Genomic DNA, 15725 nt, shown 5'->3' on the forward strand with positions numbered 1-15725 from the left:
AAGATCTAACAATACACTGATGGAATAACATTCTGTTTGTAGCTGACAGGGAAATACTGAGAAAGCAGATAATTGTTTTATAATTGTGCTTCCTCTGAAAGGAAGAATCAATAATCACTGAAGTGTAAAGAGAAGACAAATCAATTGAAGGGAAAACTGAAAAGTTTGAAGGGAAGATGTTGCAGAGATCTGAGAATTGTTTTGGTCTGTGATTACAAAACCTTTTCCATGCTTTGAGAATAACGATGCATTTAGCCAGTTAGTTATTTTGTTTTTACATCCATAGCTCACATTTGTTTTACTGTTGCCCTTATGCAATGAACTGTTCGGTTACTGGGGAAAAAAAAAAAAAAAAAAAAAAAAAAAAAAAGTGCCATTAATTATTTATGGTCTTTTATATAAATAGTCTGCCTCTCTTTCTTAAGGCCTTGCTCAGGTCTCCACAAAGGAGATGAGCACCAAATATGGGAAATGTGCCACCTCCTTACGCTGAATGCCCAGCATAGGGTGCAGCAGCCTCAAGGGATGCCCTGCCTACTGCACGGCTCCATTGCTTCCAGGGGGTTGGCAGGAACCATCGTGCCCAACTCCTGCTTCAGAACAAGCAGTTCTGCAATTAGGCTTCTACAGATGTGTATCTGAATGGAGTAAGTGGCATTCTTAATCGAATTGTGCAGAGCACAGCATGACTATTGCACATGCAGGATGTTAAAAAAGACAACCTCTTCATTTATTTTTAATATGTTTATCCCAGAAATAGAAATCACATGGTAGTCAGTCAGACCATAAAAGTTTTCCCAGAATGCTCATGATTGCTGTTGTGTTGCTTTTATTTATTTATTTAGCAGAGAATATGATGACATTGTGATGTCTAGAAAATATGTGGGTGACCTGGGATTGACTAGTACTTGTGCTGGTCATCAGACAGTGAGTACTTAAAGGAGGAGGGGAAAAACCAAGTATTCAGCAAACTGATTTATGAAAAATGTCAGTTGTTTATTGCTGCTTTTGTGAGTGGGAATCTTAGAGGAAGTTCCAGGGCGATGGACTGGGCAAGTGACAGGTTAATTTGGGCAGGCGAGAAATTTCAAAATCGTTCTTCAGGGAATAATGCCTGGCAGAGAACTGATTTAGTGCTGCTCTGCATCCAGCAGCCTGTTTGCAGTGCTTGTGGCCTGTCTCTGCAGGGCAAGAAGCCAGTAGGCAAAGAGTTTTCACAGCTCTGTAAAACCACAGCTTCTGCTCCCTTCTCTCTTGTCCTTTTGTTTTATGTTAGTGATCCTAAACACATGCAGACCCCCATGATCTAGGGCTTTTGAAACATTTGAAGCACCTCATGTTTAGCTGGTTCTGCCAAACTCAATGGTAAAAATAACTCCCCGTTCTGCTGTCACCCTGCAATTGCGTAAATGCTGTTCTTGCTATTCAGCCTCCGTCACAGCACTGTCCCAGTGATGTTAGCTGCAGCACTGAGAGCACACAGAATAAACATTTCCCAGATTTTGCCTTGTGGAAACAAAATATTTCTTTAACTTAGGACTGCTCATAGAAGTAGGATGATTGGAATGTCATTGCAAATTTTGCAGACTTCCATCTTTATTGTAGGCCTTACAATACTGTCTTTATCCTGGAGTCCCAGCTCCTAGAGTTCTGCGACTTTGTAAACATCTCGTACACCCTATTTCCTTTTCTTGTTGCTAGCTTTAGCCTCCCACCAATTTCTGATATGCAGATATGAGCAATCAATCCATATTTTTAAATTAATTTCAAGTTTCATGGTGTCACATGAATCATAGTTAGTTGTATTTACCTGAAGTTGACAATACTACCATGATATGGTAGTTGATATGAAATGTGAGCTGTTGGATAACAATCACTCAGAAAAAGAATGGACAGTGTTGTGTTCTCTAAAATTGAAAATCTTTTCTGGATGTTTCTGAATGTAATATTAATTTTTTCTGTGACAGTATAAACAAAATAGAAGAGGATATGGCACAGGGACATAGTATAGAGAAATTAGAACGTTTGGAGTGGATGGACTGAAAATGTACTGCAGGGATACTCAGGGGAACAAGAATAACAGAAAACACAGAAAGCTCTGGTCTATTTTCTGAAAGAAAATCCTTTTCCTCAAAATGTTTAGTAGCATAAATCTGCCTTCAAAAATGGAAGTAAATCACAATCTCACCACCAGTTTGGGACTGCCTATAAATCTACATAGAGAAAGTAAGGATATATTTTTCTTCTCCTTATGGAAATTAGACAGTCCTGCTTCAGCGTCTTTTTTTTTTAAATGCTAAATATGACAAGCAGAAGGAGAGATGTAGGGTGGTTAGAACCATACAAAATATGGGCAAAACAGAAATAGACAGTGAAAGCAGTCGATTGCAACCTATGTCACAGAGGAAAATACTGAAACAGCAACAAATATAAAACAATATTTTAACAGTGATGTAAAGGGAATGTAAAATAAAACTATTAAATATCCCTAAGGAAATTTCCCAAAGCTTTCTTCCTGTTCAAGGAAGAATGAAAAAATGATTCTACGAGATGATTGGAAATTTCATTGAAGAAGAGTATTTTTGCTTCAAGTTCTTTTGTGCCAGGTCATGCTTCATTATGTGTTCTCTTCAGCGGCTGCCCATCATTTAGGTGTCATCTGTGAGTTATTTTTTTGTCGATAGCCAGTCTGATAGCAGCTGCATTGGGAGTCAGCTGCAGCAGACTGACAAGGCAGAAACATGGAACTGGAAAAAGGCCACGTAGAAGCTTCATACACTAAAACTACGCAGAAGGCAACAGACAACTGTGCCCTCTTCTTAGAAAATACGAGGCAAAGGTTGATTTTTCAGTTGTCAATCAAGAGTATTGCATACTGTTGCATGGCCAAGCTGCTTGATCTCAAGACAACACTGAACTCAGATGTTCAGGTGCTCGGAGTGAGTAGCTCCTGGGGGTCCAGGTTTCTTGCAGAGCAAAAAGATGTTTTTTTCACAGAAATGAAAACATAAAGAGAAGAGAGAAGACAAAATCCCACTGTGCAGTCTATGAGTTGAAATAGTCGTATAAAACTAAAAACTAAAAAGCTATGTGAAGTGCTGTTGAGAAAAGACAACACCTACTCACTTTTGCTGTTGTAAATCACAAGACAAATAAAAGCATAATAAGAAGGTAAACACAAAGGTCATCTATGTGACAACAACGAAAATTATTGAGCCTTTAGCAGCATGTTGTAAAACTAGCAGGTAGTCCAAGAAAGCTCACAGCTGGCTGCCAAACCTTGGAGGACCTTTGCAGAACTCAGCGTGGACTAGCTCTGTGAGATATTATGCAGCTGAGATTTTTGACATTCATTTGCTCTGGTGGCAAAAGACTGCAGGCAAACTGACAAATAAACTCCTGGCAGTAAAATAATGCAAAATGCAGGGTATGAGTGAAGGATGGACTGAATACTACCATGAAGGAGGGCTGATAGTAACATTAGCTATTGAAAATGCTGATGTGTTAAATAAAAATTCATGAGACGACAGAGGTATTCCTGGGATGAACAAGGAGCTGTGGTGTCCACTATGACCATGAATGGTCAATAACTGCACACACACAACTAACAGTAGTCATGTAAAAAGTTTTACTTGCACAGTACTGAAAAGCATATCCCTACTCATAAAGCTCATAAAATGTGAAGGTGATGATAAAATGTTCCGTTCAAGTCCCTCTGGTGGCTGACAGTAGGCATTCAGCTGGAATGACTGATTTCAGCATGGCCTGCAGGAAGGAACCATGGACAGTCATAGCAACAGCCTGGTGAGGAGCAGGCACTGAAAATGGAGCCAGATGTTCTGGAGCTAAGCTTAAGCTGGATGGTGATCTGAGAACCAGACATTTTTAGAAGATCAACTAGAATCCAGCAGAAAGCCACAGCTATTATCCAAGAAAGACCAGTGCAGATCTGTGTCTGGATATACGGGGATGTCACAGTGCACCCACAGTGGTCACAAACATGAGGTGTGATGGCAAGGCTGCAGCTGGCCCTGCCGAGGCCAGCGGTGAAGCTTGACCACCCTCCCCATCTTTGTGGTTTGTGGTCACTGCTGGCAAGACTCAGCACTTGATTGCTCCAGTAGTATTGCTTGCACCTGGTCAGTTCTCAAATCCACAGACTGATGTGTCGTGACACTTACAGTGCAACCTGTTCTATTCCTCATAGGACAGACTGAAGCTAGACGTGCTTAACGAAGTACAGGTTTACAAAGTGTATATTATGAAAGTGTGTACAGTTTACAAACTGTACATTCTTGGAGAGACTGCAGAAGTAAGTATTGAGATGCCATAATTTTACACATTTGAATACAAACAGCTTTCCCTGTCAAAATATCTAACATAGTAAAATGTTCATGTTAAAGTATAATTAGTTAATTTATATTGATGAATTTATTTTCTAAAAAAATAACGCGAAAAAAACATGCAGTCTACACTTCAACTTTATAACTGACAGCAGTAAAACGCGAAGTCTGGGATGCATTGTGCATTGAATCCTGAACAGTTTTACCTGTCATAAGCAGGTATTATTTTCAATGTCATTGGAATTAAGACAAAAAAACAGAGAACCCAAACAGGACCATGAAAACATACTTCTTTCTTCTTACAGTAACTCCTCCTGCCCGATTTTATTAGTATTCCTTTTCTTGTCTTTTATTTTCAGTCTTTTACACTGATTAACTAGAGATCTGTAGAAACTTTTGAATACTCAGACCTGCTTGCAAATTATGGTTTTGGATATGCAGGTAACGATTGTCTTATCATAATAATGGTATTCATGTACTTAGCAAATGTTGAACACAGTTACAAGTAGAATAATTTAGAATCTGAACTTTCTGCCTTAAGGTAGTTTAATGTACTAATTCAGGTAAACAAGATAACGTACAGGAGAGATTATTGTCTGCAATTTTTCAAAGTAATTTCTTTAAACTGTAATATATTTCTGACAACCTGAAGTTTTTGTAGGCAACTGAGTTCTTAATTTCTTCTAGCAAACATTGGGATGATTGTGAAGACTAGGATTCTGGCATGTTCCTTCTACCTGGCCAGGCATCAGATCACAAGGATTTTTTTCTTTTTCTTTTTGGTTTGTCAGTTTGTTTTCTTTTGTTGTTGTTGTTGTTGTTATTTGTTGTTGTTTGGTTGTTTTTTTTTTTTTACAATTATCATTTAGACCTGCAGAAGGGATTCTCTATGTGATTTTGAGCAACATTAAGCTTTTAACTGCAGGCTTCATTTGCACTTATGGAGTAAATAGTTTTTTAAAATGCAGTTTAATTAGCTGTGTAATTTCCAGGTTATTTGTCAGTATTGTGAAACGTTGACTTATGTCAAATTGTTATTAGCATAATTACTTATTCCATTATATAACATTAGAGTATGTTATTTTCATTTTTCTATTTGTATGTATATGAATATGATATGTGAATAGCTTTATCATGCTTCCTCTTACCAAGATTACCAAGATTTTCAAAGGAATAAATGGATTTTCTGTGTTTTGGATTTTAAGCATCCATTCACTGAAGAGTTCTGACTTTCATAAAGCATCATTCATCATCTTCTGCCTTGACTGTACTGACAATCCTAGATATAACCAATACTATTTTTTTAAAATAAAGATGGCTTTTTAATTTACTACAAAAAAGAGAATTTAATTTATATGTGGAATTTCACATATTATATTCAGGGTTTATGTTTAATTTTAATATCCAAAATATATAAACATTAAATTTGACAGCTGTGCCTCATAAAACAACATTTTTTCATCTTTTTTTTTTAATGAAGTCTTTTATGCTATTCAAATGAAATTGATTTGGTTTCAGTACTTTTATTCCACAGGAAATTTAACATAACAGTTTTTATTTTCAATTCCTTGCCCATTAATTCCATGTTTGGAAGATTAACCTCAATAGCTTCAGTAAGACACCAACTTAAATTCCCAAGGAGAAATATTCCTCATTATTTCAGTTGTTTGCTATTAGATCATTATGTTGCTGTATTATAATTAGCAGAATTAATTTGAAGCTCAGAAATGCACCAGGGTGACTTTTGGGGTAAGCATAATGGAAAAAGACCTGGGGATTTAGGAACTTAATGAACCGTTCCTTTTAATATCGAAGGGCTTTTGGGGGGTTTTAGGATGAGGGTGCATCTCCTACTTTCAGAAAGCGTCTGTTTGCATCTTATCTTCACAGACCTTGGAAATCAAAATCTTTAAAGAAAGCAAGAGATGTTTAAGAAAATGCTGAGACTGAAGGAGATGGGTCTGCAGGTGTCTCAATTGTAAAAACATTTTGTGCTGAGATATGCTGTTACTTTGGATTTATAAGTACTTTCTGCTTCGTGGTCCTTCATTTCTCTTGGGTTAGAGTAGAATTCTTTCTTCAGTTATGGATCTACCAGTCAAACCTAAAAGTGATTCTGTACCTTGTGTACCTGCATCCCGGAGTTCACACCTGGAAATATCCGTGGGTGTTTTTAGTGTTCAAGTACCAATCATATTGCTTGCAGGCACAGCAGACAGAAGAAAGAAGTCAGAAAGAGATCACAGGGAACGCTGTCTGTGCACTGTTTTATTTTTAGGTCCATGAATTTGAGACCACGTCCTGCCTGTTTCGATGTCAGGCCCTGCCGGCACCCTGCACCAAACCACACTGTGAATACAAAGCTCAAGGGAAAAGACCTACCGTGCTGGGGGGAGAATGTGGTTATCTCTGAAGTTGAGCTTTAACAATGGAAATCAAGAGGGCCAAGGGTTTGCGAGACTTGAACAGACAAATATGGTCAAAAACAATCCTATGGGGCTTGGCACAAGTTTTTGTGAAGATCTTGGTTCTTCCGAAGGATCTCCCTAAACTGTCCTAGCATTTATTACATATTTTGTGTTAAACTTCTTTATGAAATACATGTCTGATATTTATGGTTTCATTTCACATTTTATAAGGATGAAAACAGCTTGTATATTAATAGTGGAGAAGTTAGGTTTCATGAGCTCAAAGTGAGTCTGAAAAATGAAGTTAGTTATTTGAATTCTGCCCCTATATTTGAAATGCTGTAGGCAGTGGTAGCTGTTAAGATTCATGTTAATTGTTCTGTTGCCCTTTTCAGTGCTGTGGGAGTCCCTGCTCTAGTCTGACTGTGGGCAGTTGAGTGATGGTGAATAACTTATTTTTCTTCTCTCTGTTTGACACTGGAATACTTCTGCACATTAATATGAAAAACAGTATCTCTCACTCAGCTAGGAAGATAAATTGTAAACAATATTTTGGGCCATTTACAGACTGGCTATATCTTAGAGCTGCCTTCTTTGTAAGATATGAGTAATTATAAAAGGTAATAATAAATATTCCTTCTAGCTCACCTCTGCTCACAGAGTTCAGTGGTGCTGTCACTTGAGATACTGTGCCCATCAAGAAGCTTCAGCTGAAGGTCAGGCGATGCTGATGCTTGAAACAATGCTGAAATGGTAACTGTATGGTATGCTTCAAGTTGGCAAAACTTGCCATCTCTCTTCTCATGAACATTTCAAGTATTTTTTTGCCACACATTCATTCTTAGTTCTGAACTATAATTTAAGAATAGCTTCAGCTAAATTTTTTCATGTAGACAAGCTGTAGAATTGCACGTCTTTCTCACAGCTATAATTTGATTACTACTATAACCTCCACTATTATTATCATTATTTTGTGGGTTTTTTTTTAATTTTATTTTTGTCATTTTTTGTTTGCTTTGTTTTTGCTCACTTTTGCTTTGCCTCACTTTATGAAAGCAAAGGCTTAGTCTAACAAGGTACATTCTGTCATTAAAATAAATAATGAAAGATACTTTCACCTGTGTAAAAGCGCAGTGAAAATTAGCACTGTGTTTTTTGTTTCAGGATCCTGAGGTTTGTAAGTCTTGGCTTGTTTTCTTTGTTACAGAACTAACGAGACTTTCTGTCTTGATGTCAAAGCAGGTCAAACACGTTAATCACAACAGGATAATAAAAATAAATGCTTTGGCAGTGAGGTTATGCCCTCAGTATGAGAAGTAATATATTAGTATGGCTTTGGTGAATTTACAGTAGATAATATGTATTGCTGAGTTTGTATGGAGTGAATAAATGTTGCTTACTGGTTTTAATGATTCCAGGTTTAACCTGAAGTTGCAGTGCTGTCACATGTCTGTGTTGTTGTGTTGTTCTTTTTGCTACATGGAAGCTGGCTGCCATTTGTACATGCCTTGAAGCAGAATAAATGGGGCCGCTATTACAAAACCTAATGTCAAATTGAGTCCATCTAGAAATAACAATTTTTAAAGGTCACATAAAATAGGCCAATCATCTCAGCTTTTTTTTTTTTTTCCTTTTCCTTCTTTTTTTTTTTTTTTCTTTTTTTTCTTTTTCTAGATATGTTTGATTTAAAATATTTTATACCATTTATTAAATCACTGGTGTTTATACCCCCAGGGCATACTAAAGCAGAAGCAGATCTCCGCATTTGTCATCAGCTTAAAGTCACAAATACAACTAGACTAAATAGTGCTATAGACATTTTCCCACAACTGAATTATCAGTGATGAATTATTTATTATCAAATTAAGCACAAGCATCAGGAATCAGTTAAGAGTAAAATGTAACTCTAACGGCACACCTTGGCATTTCAGTCAATGGACCTTTACATATACTCTTGCAGATATGTTTTCCATGTAGAGTGTAGTAAACTGCAGCTTCCAAAAAAATGAACTTTGGTCAGAGTTGGATGCAATCCACAGTATCTCAAATGATATTTATGAAGAATGTCCTTTGAAATCAGTTTGTAGAATATAACATGGATAAAAGTCATGATTGGCTTTCACTGTTTAAAGCAGATGGAGAGACAGAAATGCAAACAGAGCCTTTGTGCTGTCTTCCTCTCATAATACTTTATTTTCCTGGAGCTTTCTGTTACAAATACTGTCTTAGAAGTGAAGATTTAGCTCGGGTAGAAAAATCTGAATCCTGCAGTTCTTAATCTCTGTCTAGGTGCTGCTCTGAGGAATGAACCTAACAATTCTGGGCTGACCCAGAGGATGAACCAAGAAACCTTGTGATTTTCGTGACTATTATTTTGCCTGGCAGTCTATCCTGAACTTACCTTGCCTTGCTCAGTGCCACACTCAGTCTGCTTTTAGTGACTAGCATACACGTCAGCTATTTCAGTCTCCAGAAGGTTCAATATTCCAGGCTCCTCATAGCTCACTTAGTGTAAGTGTCATTTCATGTGGCGTTAAGGCTCAAAGCAGAATGTGAAGATGAAGCCTTGACTATCTTTATGATTCTGAACACTTCTAGTGCTTCTAAGAGGTGCAAAAGAGGATGTATCTCAATCAACTCTGTGGTACAAGATTTTAATAAATTTTTCAGGACTTCCTGAGACTTTCTTTTCCCTTCTGGGAGAGTTAAATCTTGGTAAATATTATAAATCAAATTTTATGAAACTGAATCAGGCCGAACTACAAATCACAACTGAAGAAGTATTGCTTTCCTGTTATAAGAAGGCAGAAGTGGTAACCTAGAGCCCTCCACAAAAGCAGATTTTATGTTCATTTAGTTGAGCTAGATATGTACTATTAACTTAATATGACAGCTCTCAAATACTGTTAAGCGAGTGGGAACTTGCTGGAACAGTTTTTCTGTCTCAGGATTGGAAATCAGAGTCAGCAGGACCAATTTAAAGTACACACTCCAATACAAATGTGAGAAAAGAATAATCTGCTTTCTTCTTCACACATGGAAATCAAGAGAGTCATTAATGAAGTGTGAATAAAAACTGAGATAAAACATGTGGCCTATGACTTACTGAGGAGAAATTTCTTGTTCTCAATGAACGATATTTTGCCAAAATGTAAAAAATGGCTAATATGTGATTACATTTCAGTCAATGTCAGACACAATGTCAGCTTGTTAGGGAAAAATTTAAGAAATAATAATAATACAGGAAGAAATTATGGGTTTCCAGAAGTGAGGTAATAAATCACAGATTATTATTAAACATAATTTTAAAGTGTATGGAAGCTGGAAGCTGTTAACAGTAAAAATATTATTTAAAAAAAAAAAAAAAAAAGCCAGAACAGAACAACAAAAAATGCATTATAATAATAAAAAGTATAATTTGCAATGCAAATTGAGTGGTGGAATACAAGAAGAGATATCTCTTAAGTATTTTCTATTATGTGAAGTGATAGTATAGGAAGAGTTAGTTCTCAAAGAAATGTTCTTTTTTCTTGCTTGCAGTATTCTCATGTTGCTGAAGTCATTTCTTTTTGTAAATGTATGTACTATAAAAAATTTGCACCTGATGGCTGAATAGTTAAGTGGCCAGATTTTCAAATGTGTTTTAGGTGTGCTCATTTATGTGTGATTTATGGATGGTGAATCTTTAATGATATCTGAGCTACGAGCATTTAGATACCTGAGTAATGCGTTTAGAAGCCTAACTCTACGCTTTTCCATGTGTTTCAATTGTATTTTTTATGAGTTTCATCTCAGTAAGGAATCCATTCCAAAAATATATATATATACATATAATTTAAATGTATAGCACACCCATGCTGTGAAACCGAACTAATCCATTTGATTCCACTTCTTGGACAATCTGCTGATGGGCAAATGAGTGGTGGTAGCTTTCTATATGTCAATTCCACTCTTAACTACATTCCTCATAGGAATTTTAGTAAGGATTAGTTCAACAAATAGTAAATGTGTTTTTTGATTACAAAAAGAGAATGTGATGAAAATATGAATGATTACTTCTTATTTCCTTGTATCACAATCAGTTCCTCGTGAAAGAGTGTAAAAAAGTAAACAGGCACTGTGGGTCTTCAATCAACAGGTTAGCGTGACTGTTAGCTTTAATAAATAGCTCTCTTTCAACTGGAGAACTCAATGCAGTTCTATAAGTCTATAGCTCTATATAACTCAATACATCACAAACAAATGTTACTGATAACTTACAGCGCTGGCTTTGGATATTTTAATGTGTTGGTGTTTTTGTTGTTTTGTTGTTGTTTTTCCAACCAAGCAAAGATTTCCATGATAATTTCCAAAAAAGAAAACAGGTTTTATTCACTGGAGTTTGGTTAGAATACACTGAGATGTTTAGTAGGTTATTTCAACATGCGTAAGATTTTTTCTTACTGAGCTTTTGTATGTAATACAGTTATCACAGTTATTAGAGTAGCTACACAGCTATTAAAGTAAGAGGACGAGTGATAAAGCACCACAATTAATCCGTGCCATGGTGAAAATGCTGATTTCATGTTACAGTGATAAGCAATAAAGGTAATGTCCAGAATGCTAATATATATGTAACAATACCTGCTGATCCTTTGTACTAAGCTGCATTTTATTTCTTGAGTGGAAAGGTGTCAGAAGTGATGGTATCACAGTGTCAGATGCAGATGGTTTCCATCATTTCCTCTACTGGATTTGTTTCACATATTATTTTCAGTATATTACTGTTCTTTCATTACTGCATTCAGTGATGATTACTGAGAAGGTACTCCAGTAATGAAAAGGCAGATGCTGCTTACTTTTTAGGAAAAACAAGTTACTCAGTTATAGAATTGTAGCAAGATAGCCCTTGCAAAGCCCAGGCCCATCAGGAGTCCTCGCTGATTCAGCAGGGCCTTTTAATTTGAACTTAGCCTTCTAGATCTTTGGTTTGATTTTTTTCTTCTTTTGTACCATCTTCTTCTGTATCCTGGTTCAAATGGCCCTTTGGAGAATATTTACTGAGCCATCACACAGTTTCACAGGCTAGGCAGGCAGCAGTACACCTATAAAAGCAAGGCAAGTTCGCTGGAATACATTTACAAATCCATCCACTTGTCTTTTTTTTTTTTTTTTTTTAGTACATATTACTATATAAATAATGTGAATCTTTTATAATTTGAAATAAAAATATAACAGTGCAAAATGCCCTTAAATTCATGGACATCCTCTATCGTTAGGAGCTTTCACACTCAGGCTATCTCTATAGCATGAATTGATGCCAAAAATGTGCTCCATGCAAGTGAAGGATCCATAGAGAGATCATTTTTAGGCAGCTCTGATCACAGGACACGTGAACAGCCAGTCATCTTGACTGTGCCTGTAGTTGCTGAGGTCAGAGAAGGATGCAGCAGATCTGGAGTCTGTGCTGCTGTCTAATTGTCTTTGGAGAGTTTCACAAAACCAGATCTTCTAGATCTTCTCCTGATTATCACAAACACTTAGATGTGTGTTTTCAGACGTGCAATAAAATAACCATGTGGGGATAGTGTAACCTAAATAAAACTCAGTGTTAGTTAGTGCTCCAGAACAGTAGTGCTCTTTTTATTTCCATTCTTGAAATAAAATTATTTCAGTCTTACAAACTACCGACTCACCCAGTTCATCTTTTGCAACTGAAACTGTAACTATTTAAATAGCTCTAGTTTAAATACATTTCCAAAGAGCACAAATTTTAATAATGTCACTTTTCTACTTATTTCTATTTATGTTACATCCTAAATATTACTGTCATTTCCTAGGTATTGAGAAGAACTAAATAGTGCCTAGAGAACATTTAAGAATTTGCTTCAAGTGTCTGTGAAGCTGAGATTTGTAGTATTATTCTCTCAAAATGCTCTAACTTGAGGCAATGTTTTGCACATAAGCATAATATATTAGATATGTTTCAGTTACATAAGTTTTACAGTTTAGTATTAAGAAATATGTCATTATTTTCAGTAGACGCTCACTAACAGAAAATTATATTGAAAGACATCTTAACCTGCTCTCTTTATTTGCACTTGTACTCATCTACAGCATGGGTACTTAATCACTGCCTTCAGTTTTAGCAATGTGAAAGCAGGGGCAGAATAATTTTCTCACGCACACTTGAATTCTTTTGGAATTTCCATTTTGGTGATGTGTGTTTTGCAATGTTAGTGAGCAGGATCGTGTTTGCAGAGGCTGATCTCTGACTGCGGAGCATGGTGATGTGTTGCTGTACCGTCTACTAGGTGAGAGACTGGGATGCTAAAAAGACAGAATCAAATGCATTAAGAAAATGGATGGACTGGATGCCTTACTGGAGTGTGTGTGGTCTTCAGTTTTATTATTCGGCTGAATAATGATGTCTAATATTTAGCACCCATCAAAAATCTATGTTTTTCTGTTGATGTCTCTTCACATAACTGGGGAATAACAGCTGACCTTCATCTTTTGTGCTCTTGTTCTAAAGAGTATGTTTATGTTGTGCTATAAGAGGCTATACAAATAAAATTGTTTTCTTAACAATAATGGAAAAATCCAAATGACTATTTTTTTTTTTACCTTAGCTTCTACAGATGTTTCAGGATTCTCAGTGTTTTAGCAAAACTGCCAATAATTAGGAGCTGTGAAATATTCATATGTCATTTTGCTTGGTGAGCCAAAATTTGCATATATATATATATATATGTAAAATTACTATATTGCTTCTTCACTCACATTTTGTTACTTTTTAGAAGGTGGGAAATGTGACTATTCTGAATAGGTCATTGAATTTTTATCTTCCACAATTATGTGAATACTTAAGATACCCAGTTAACAGACAAGCAATGGATTCACTAAATTTTCCAAGCTTCCCAAGTCTTTTTTACTTTTTTTTTTTTTTTTTTTTTTTGAGATCTACTTTGATTGAAAGAAGTTTGTGGCTTTACAAAAGTACTTCAGCTGGTGGCTTCTGTTTAAACGAAACACTTTTTAGCTGCTTGTGTAACCATGATGCAGACAAGAAGGAGTCAGGTGTGTCATGTACAGTCCCATGCCCAAATCAATGTGCCCACATTAGTGAATATCACTGAATGAACTCTGCCTTCTTTGAAGTTCAGAATGTTGCTTCTTCATCTTTAATCGGCATGATGAAAAGTAAATAATTTTCATTTCTGATTTACATCACGCTTCTATAATTTTTCTCTACAGATTTTCCATATGACATATGATCTGGCCAGTGCCGTGGTGAGAATCTTTAATCTAATTGGAATGATGCTGCTGCTTTGCCATTGGGATGGTTGTCTTCAGTTTTTAGTACCGTTACTCCAGGATTTCCCACCAGATTGCTGGGTGTCCCTAAACGGTATGGTTGTAAGTATTGTTCATTTTTCATTGTGCTTTCTAAACTTTATTTTTCTAAACAGTTAGTCTCAGACTTAAGTACATGCCTAGTAAGACAGTGCCCTGCAATGTACTCAAAGTTATTCAGGGGTTTTGTTGGCTTGTTTACTGATAAACAAAGGTTGCTTTTGTATCCCTCACGACCAACAATACTAAGCTGACACAGTCAGTAAATGAACCAGAAAATAATTTCAGTTTTGAGGCCATTTTAGTTAGTTTTTTAATCCTCATTCCCTCAAAGAAGTCACTATAAGGCATTTGGAAACACACAATTCACTAGAGTTTTCAGTTTAAGTTTTATTTTCAGAAGACTATAGATGTTGATTTAATCTTTGTTATTTTCATCTAATATAGCCCTCTGCTTGTTTTGTAAATAACTTCTGGCTATGTTATTAAGTCCTTTACCCTAACTGTCAGGATGAGTTTTTTCTAAGTAGAATATAGGAAATACAGATGTACTTCTGTAATACTTATGTGTGTGTGAAAAGACAGTTCAAAGAGAAAACTTGTTTATGCCTTCTTTATAAGGAAGGTTAATGATGTTCTCCTTGTATGACATATGCCTTGAAGAATTAAATACTTCTTGTGAAGCTGGATGATGAATCAGACTTTTTTCATAGAAAATACGTGGATATAGTTGTTGAAACGTGTCTGTAGCAAACAGAAAAAGTCCCCAGTAACGGTCTCATTGACCACATAAAACACAGAATCACAGAATCATAGAATCATCAAGGCTTGAAAAGACCTCTAAGATTATCTAGTCCAACCATCCACCTGCCACCAATATTTCCACACTAACCATGCCCCTTAGTACAAAATTTGAATGTTTCTTGAACACCTTCAGGGACAGTGATTTATCCACCTCCTCGGGCAGCCTGTTTCCACAATTTTTATGACACCTTTACTGTGGATGGGCAACTTGTACAGTCCCACATATTTCTATTGTAAAAACATAAGGTATTTGTTCCTTTATGTAATACTGCCTTTTACTGTTGGAGCTTAGTGACTAACACTGTCAGTCATACAGACAAGCATTTGCAGTCATTGAATGACATATTTAATGATAAGCAGCATGTTTGCTGACACCTCACTGTGTAGCTTTCCAAAAAAAAAAAAAAAAAAAGTGACATATCTTCACAAATGGAATTGCTACAATATAAGTAGGTCACCAGGATGCTGACTGGCACGTTTTTGCATTCTACTGCATTGTGGGTTCTGCTTCATAACATCTTTCATTCGTATTCTGTAAGGGTACATTTTCTACCAGCTTTCTAAAGATCTGGATAAAATTTACTCTGGAGAGTGAAAGGGAATAAGCCCTGGCTTATGCTTAACTTATAAAGCTTAACATTTTTTTATATAAATAGGTAAAAACTTAAAAAGCATTTACCTTTTTATAAATGCTTAAATATTAAATTCTTCCATATGAGCTACGTTTGACCTTAGAAAGTGGTACACATTCTTAGGGAGATCTTTCTGCCTGCCTACACTGAATTTTCTTATAGAAACAATTCTGTCTCCTTACTGGCCAAATGCTCTTGGAACG

The 15725-nt window shown here is 36.1% G+C and overlaps 1 protein-coding gene across 1 annotated transcript in view; it reads left to right on the plus strand.

Annotated features, from left to right (window-relative positions):
- The window catches only part of HCN1 (hyperpolarization activated cyclic nucleotide gated potassium channel 1), a 192024-nt gene that overhangs the window by 82859 nt on the left and 93440 nt on the right, over window positions 1–15725 (plus strand). The window contains exon 3 of the mRNA XM_052670119.1: window positions 13988–14149. Coding sequence (XP_052526079.1) covers window positions 13988–14149 — 162 coding nt within the window. The remainder of the gene's footprint in view (window positions 1–13987; window positions 14150–15725) is intronic.

This window comes from Tympanuchus pallidicinctus, unplaced genomic scaffold, assembly GCF_026119805.1.
Source record: "Tympanuchus pallidicinctus isolate F22 unplaced genomic scaffold, pur_lepc_1.0 scaffold9, whole genome shotgun sequence".
Taxonomy (NCBI): domain Eukaryota; kingdom Metazoa; phylum Chordata; class Aves; order Galliformes; family Phasianidae; genus Tympanuchus; species Tympanuchus pallidicinctus.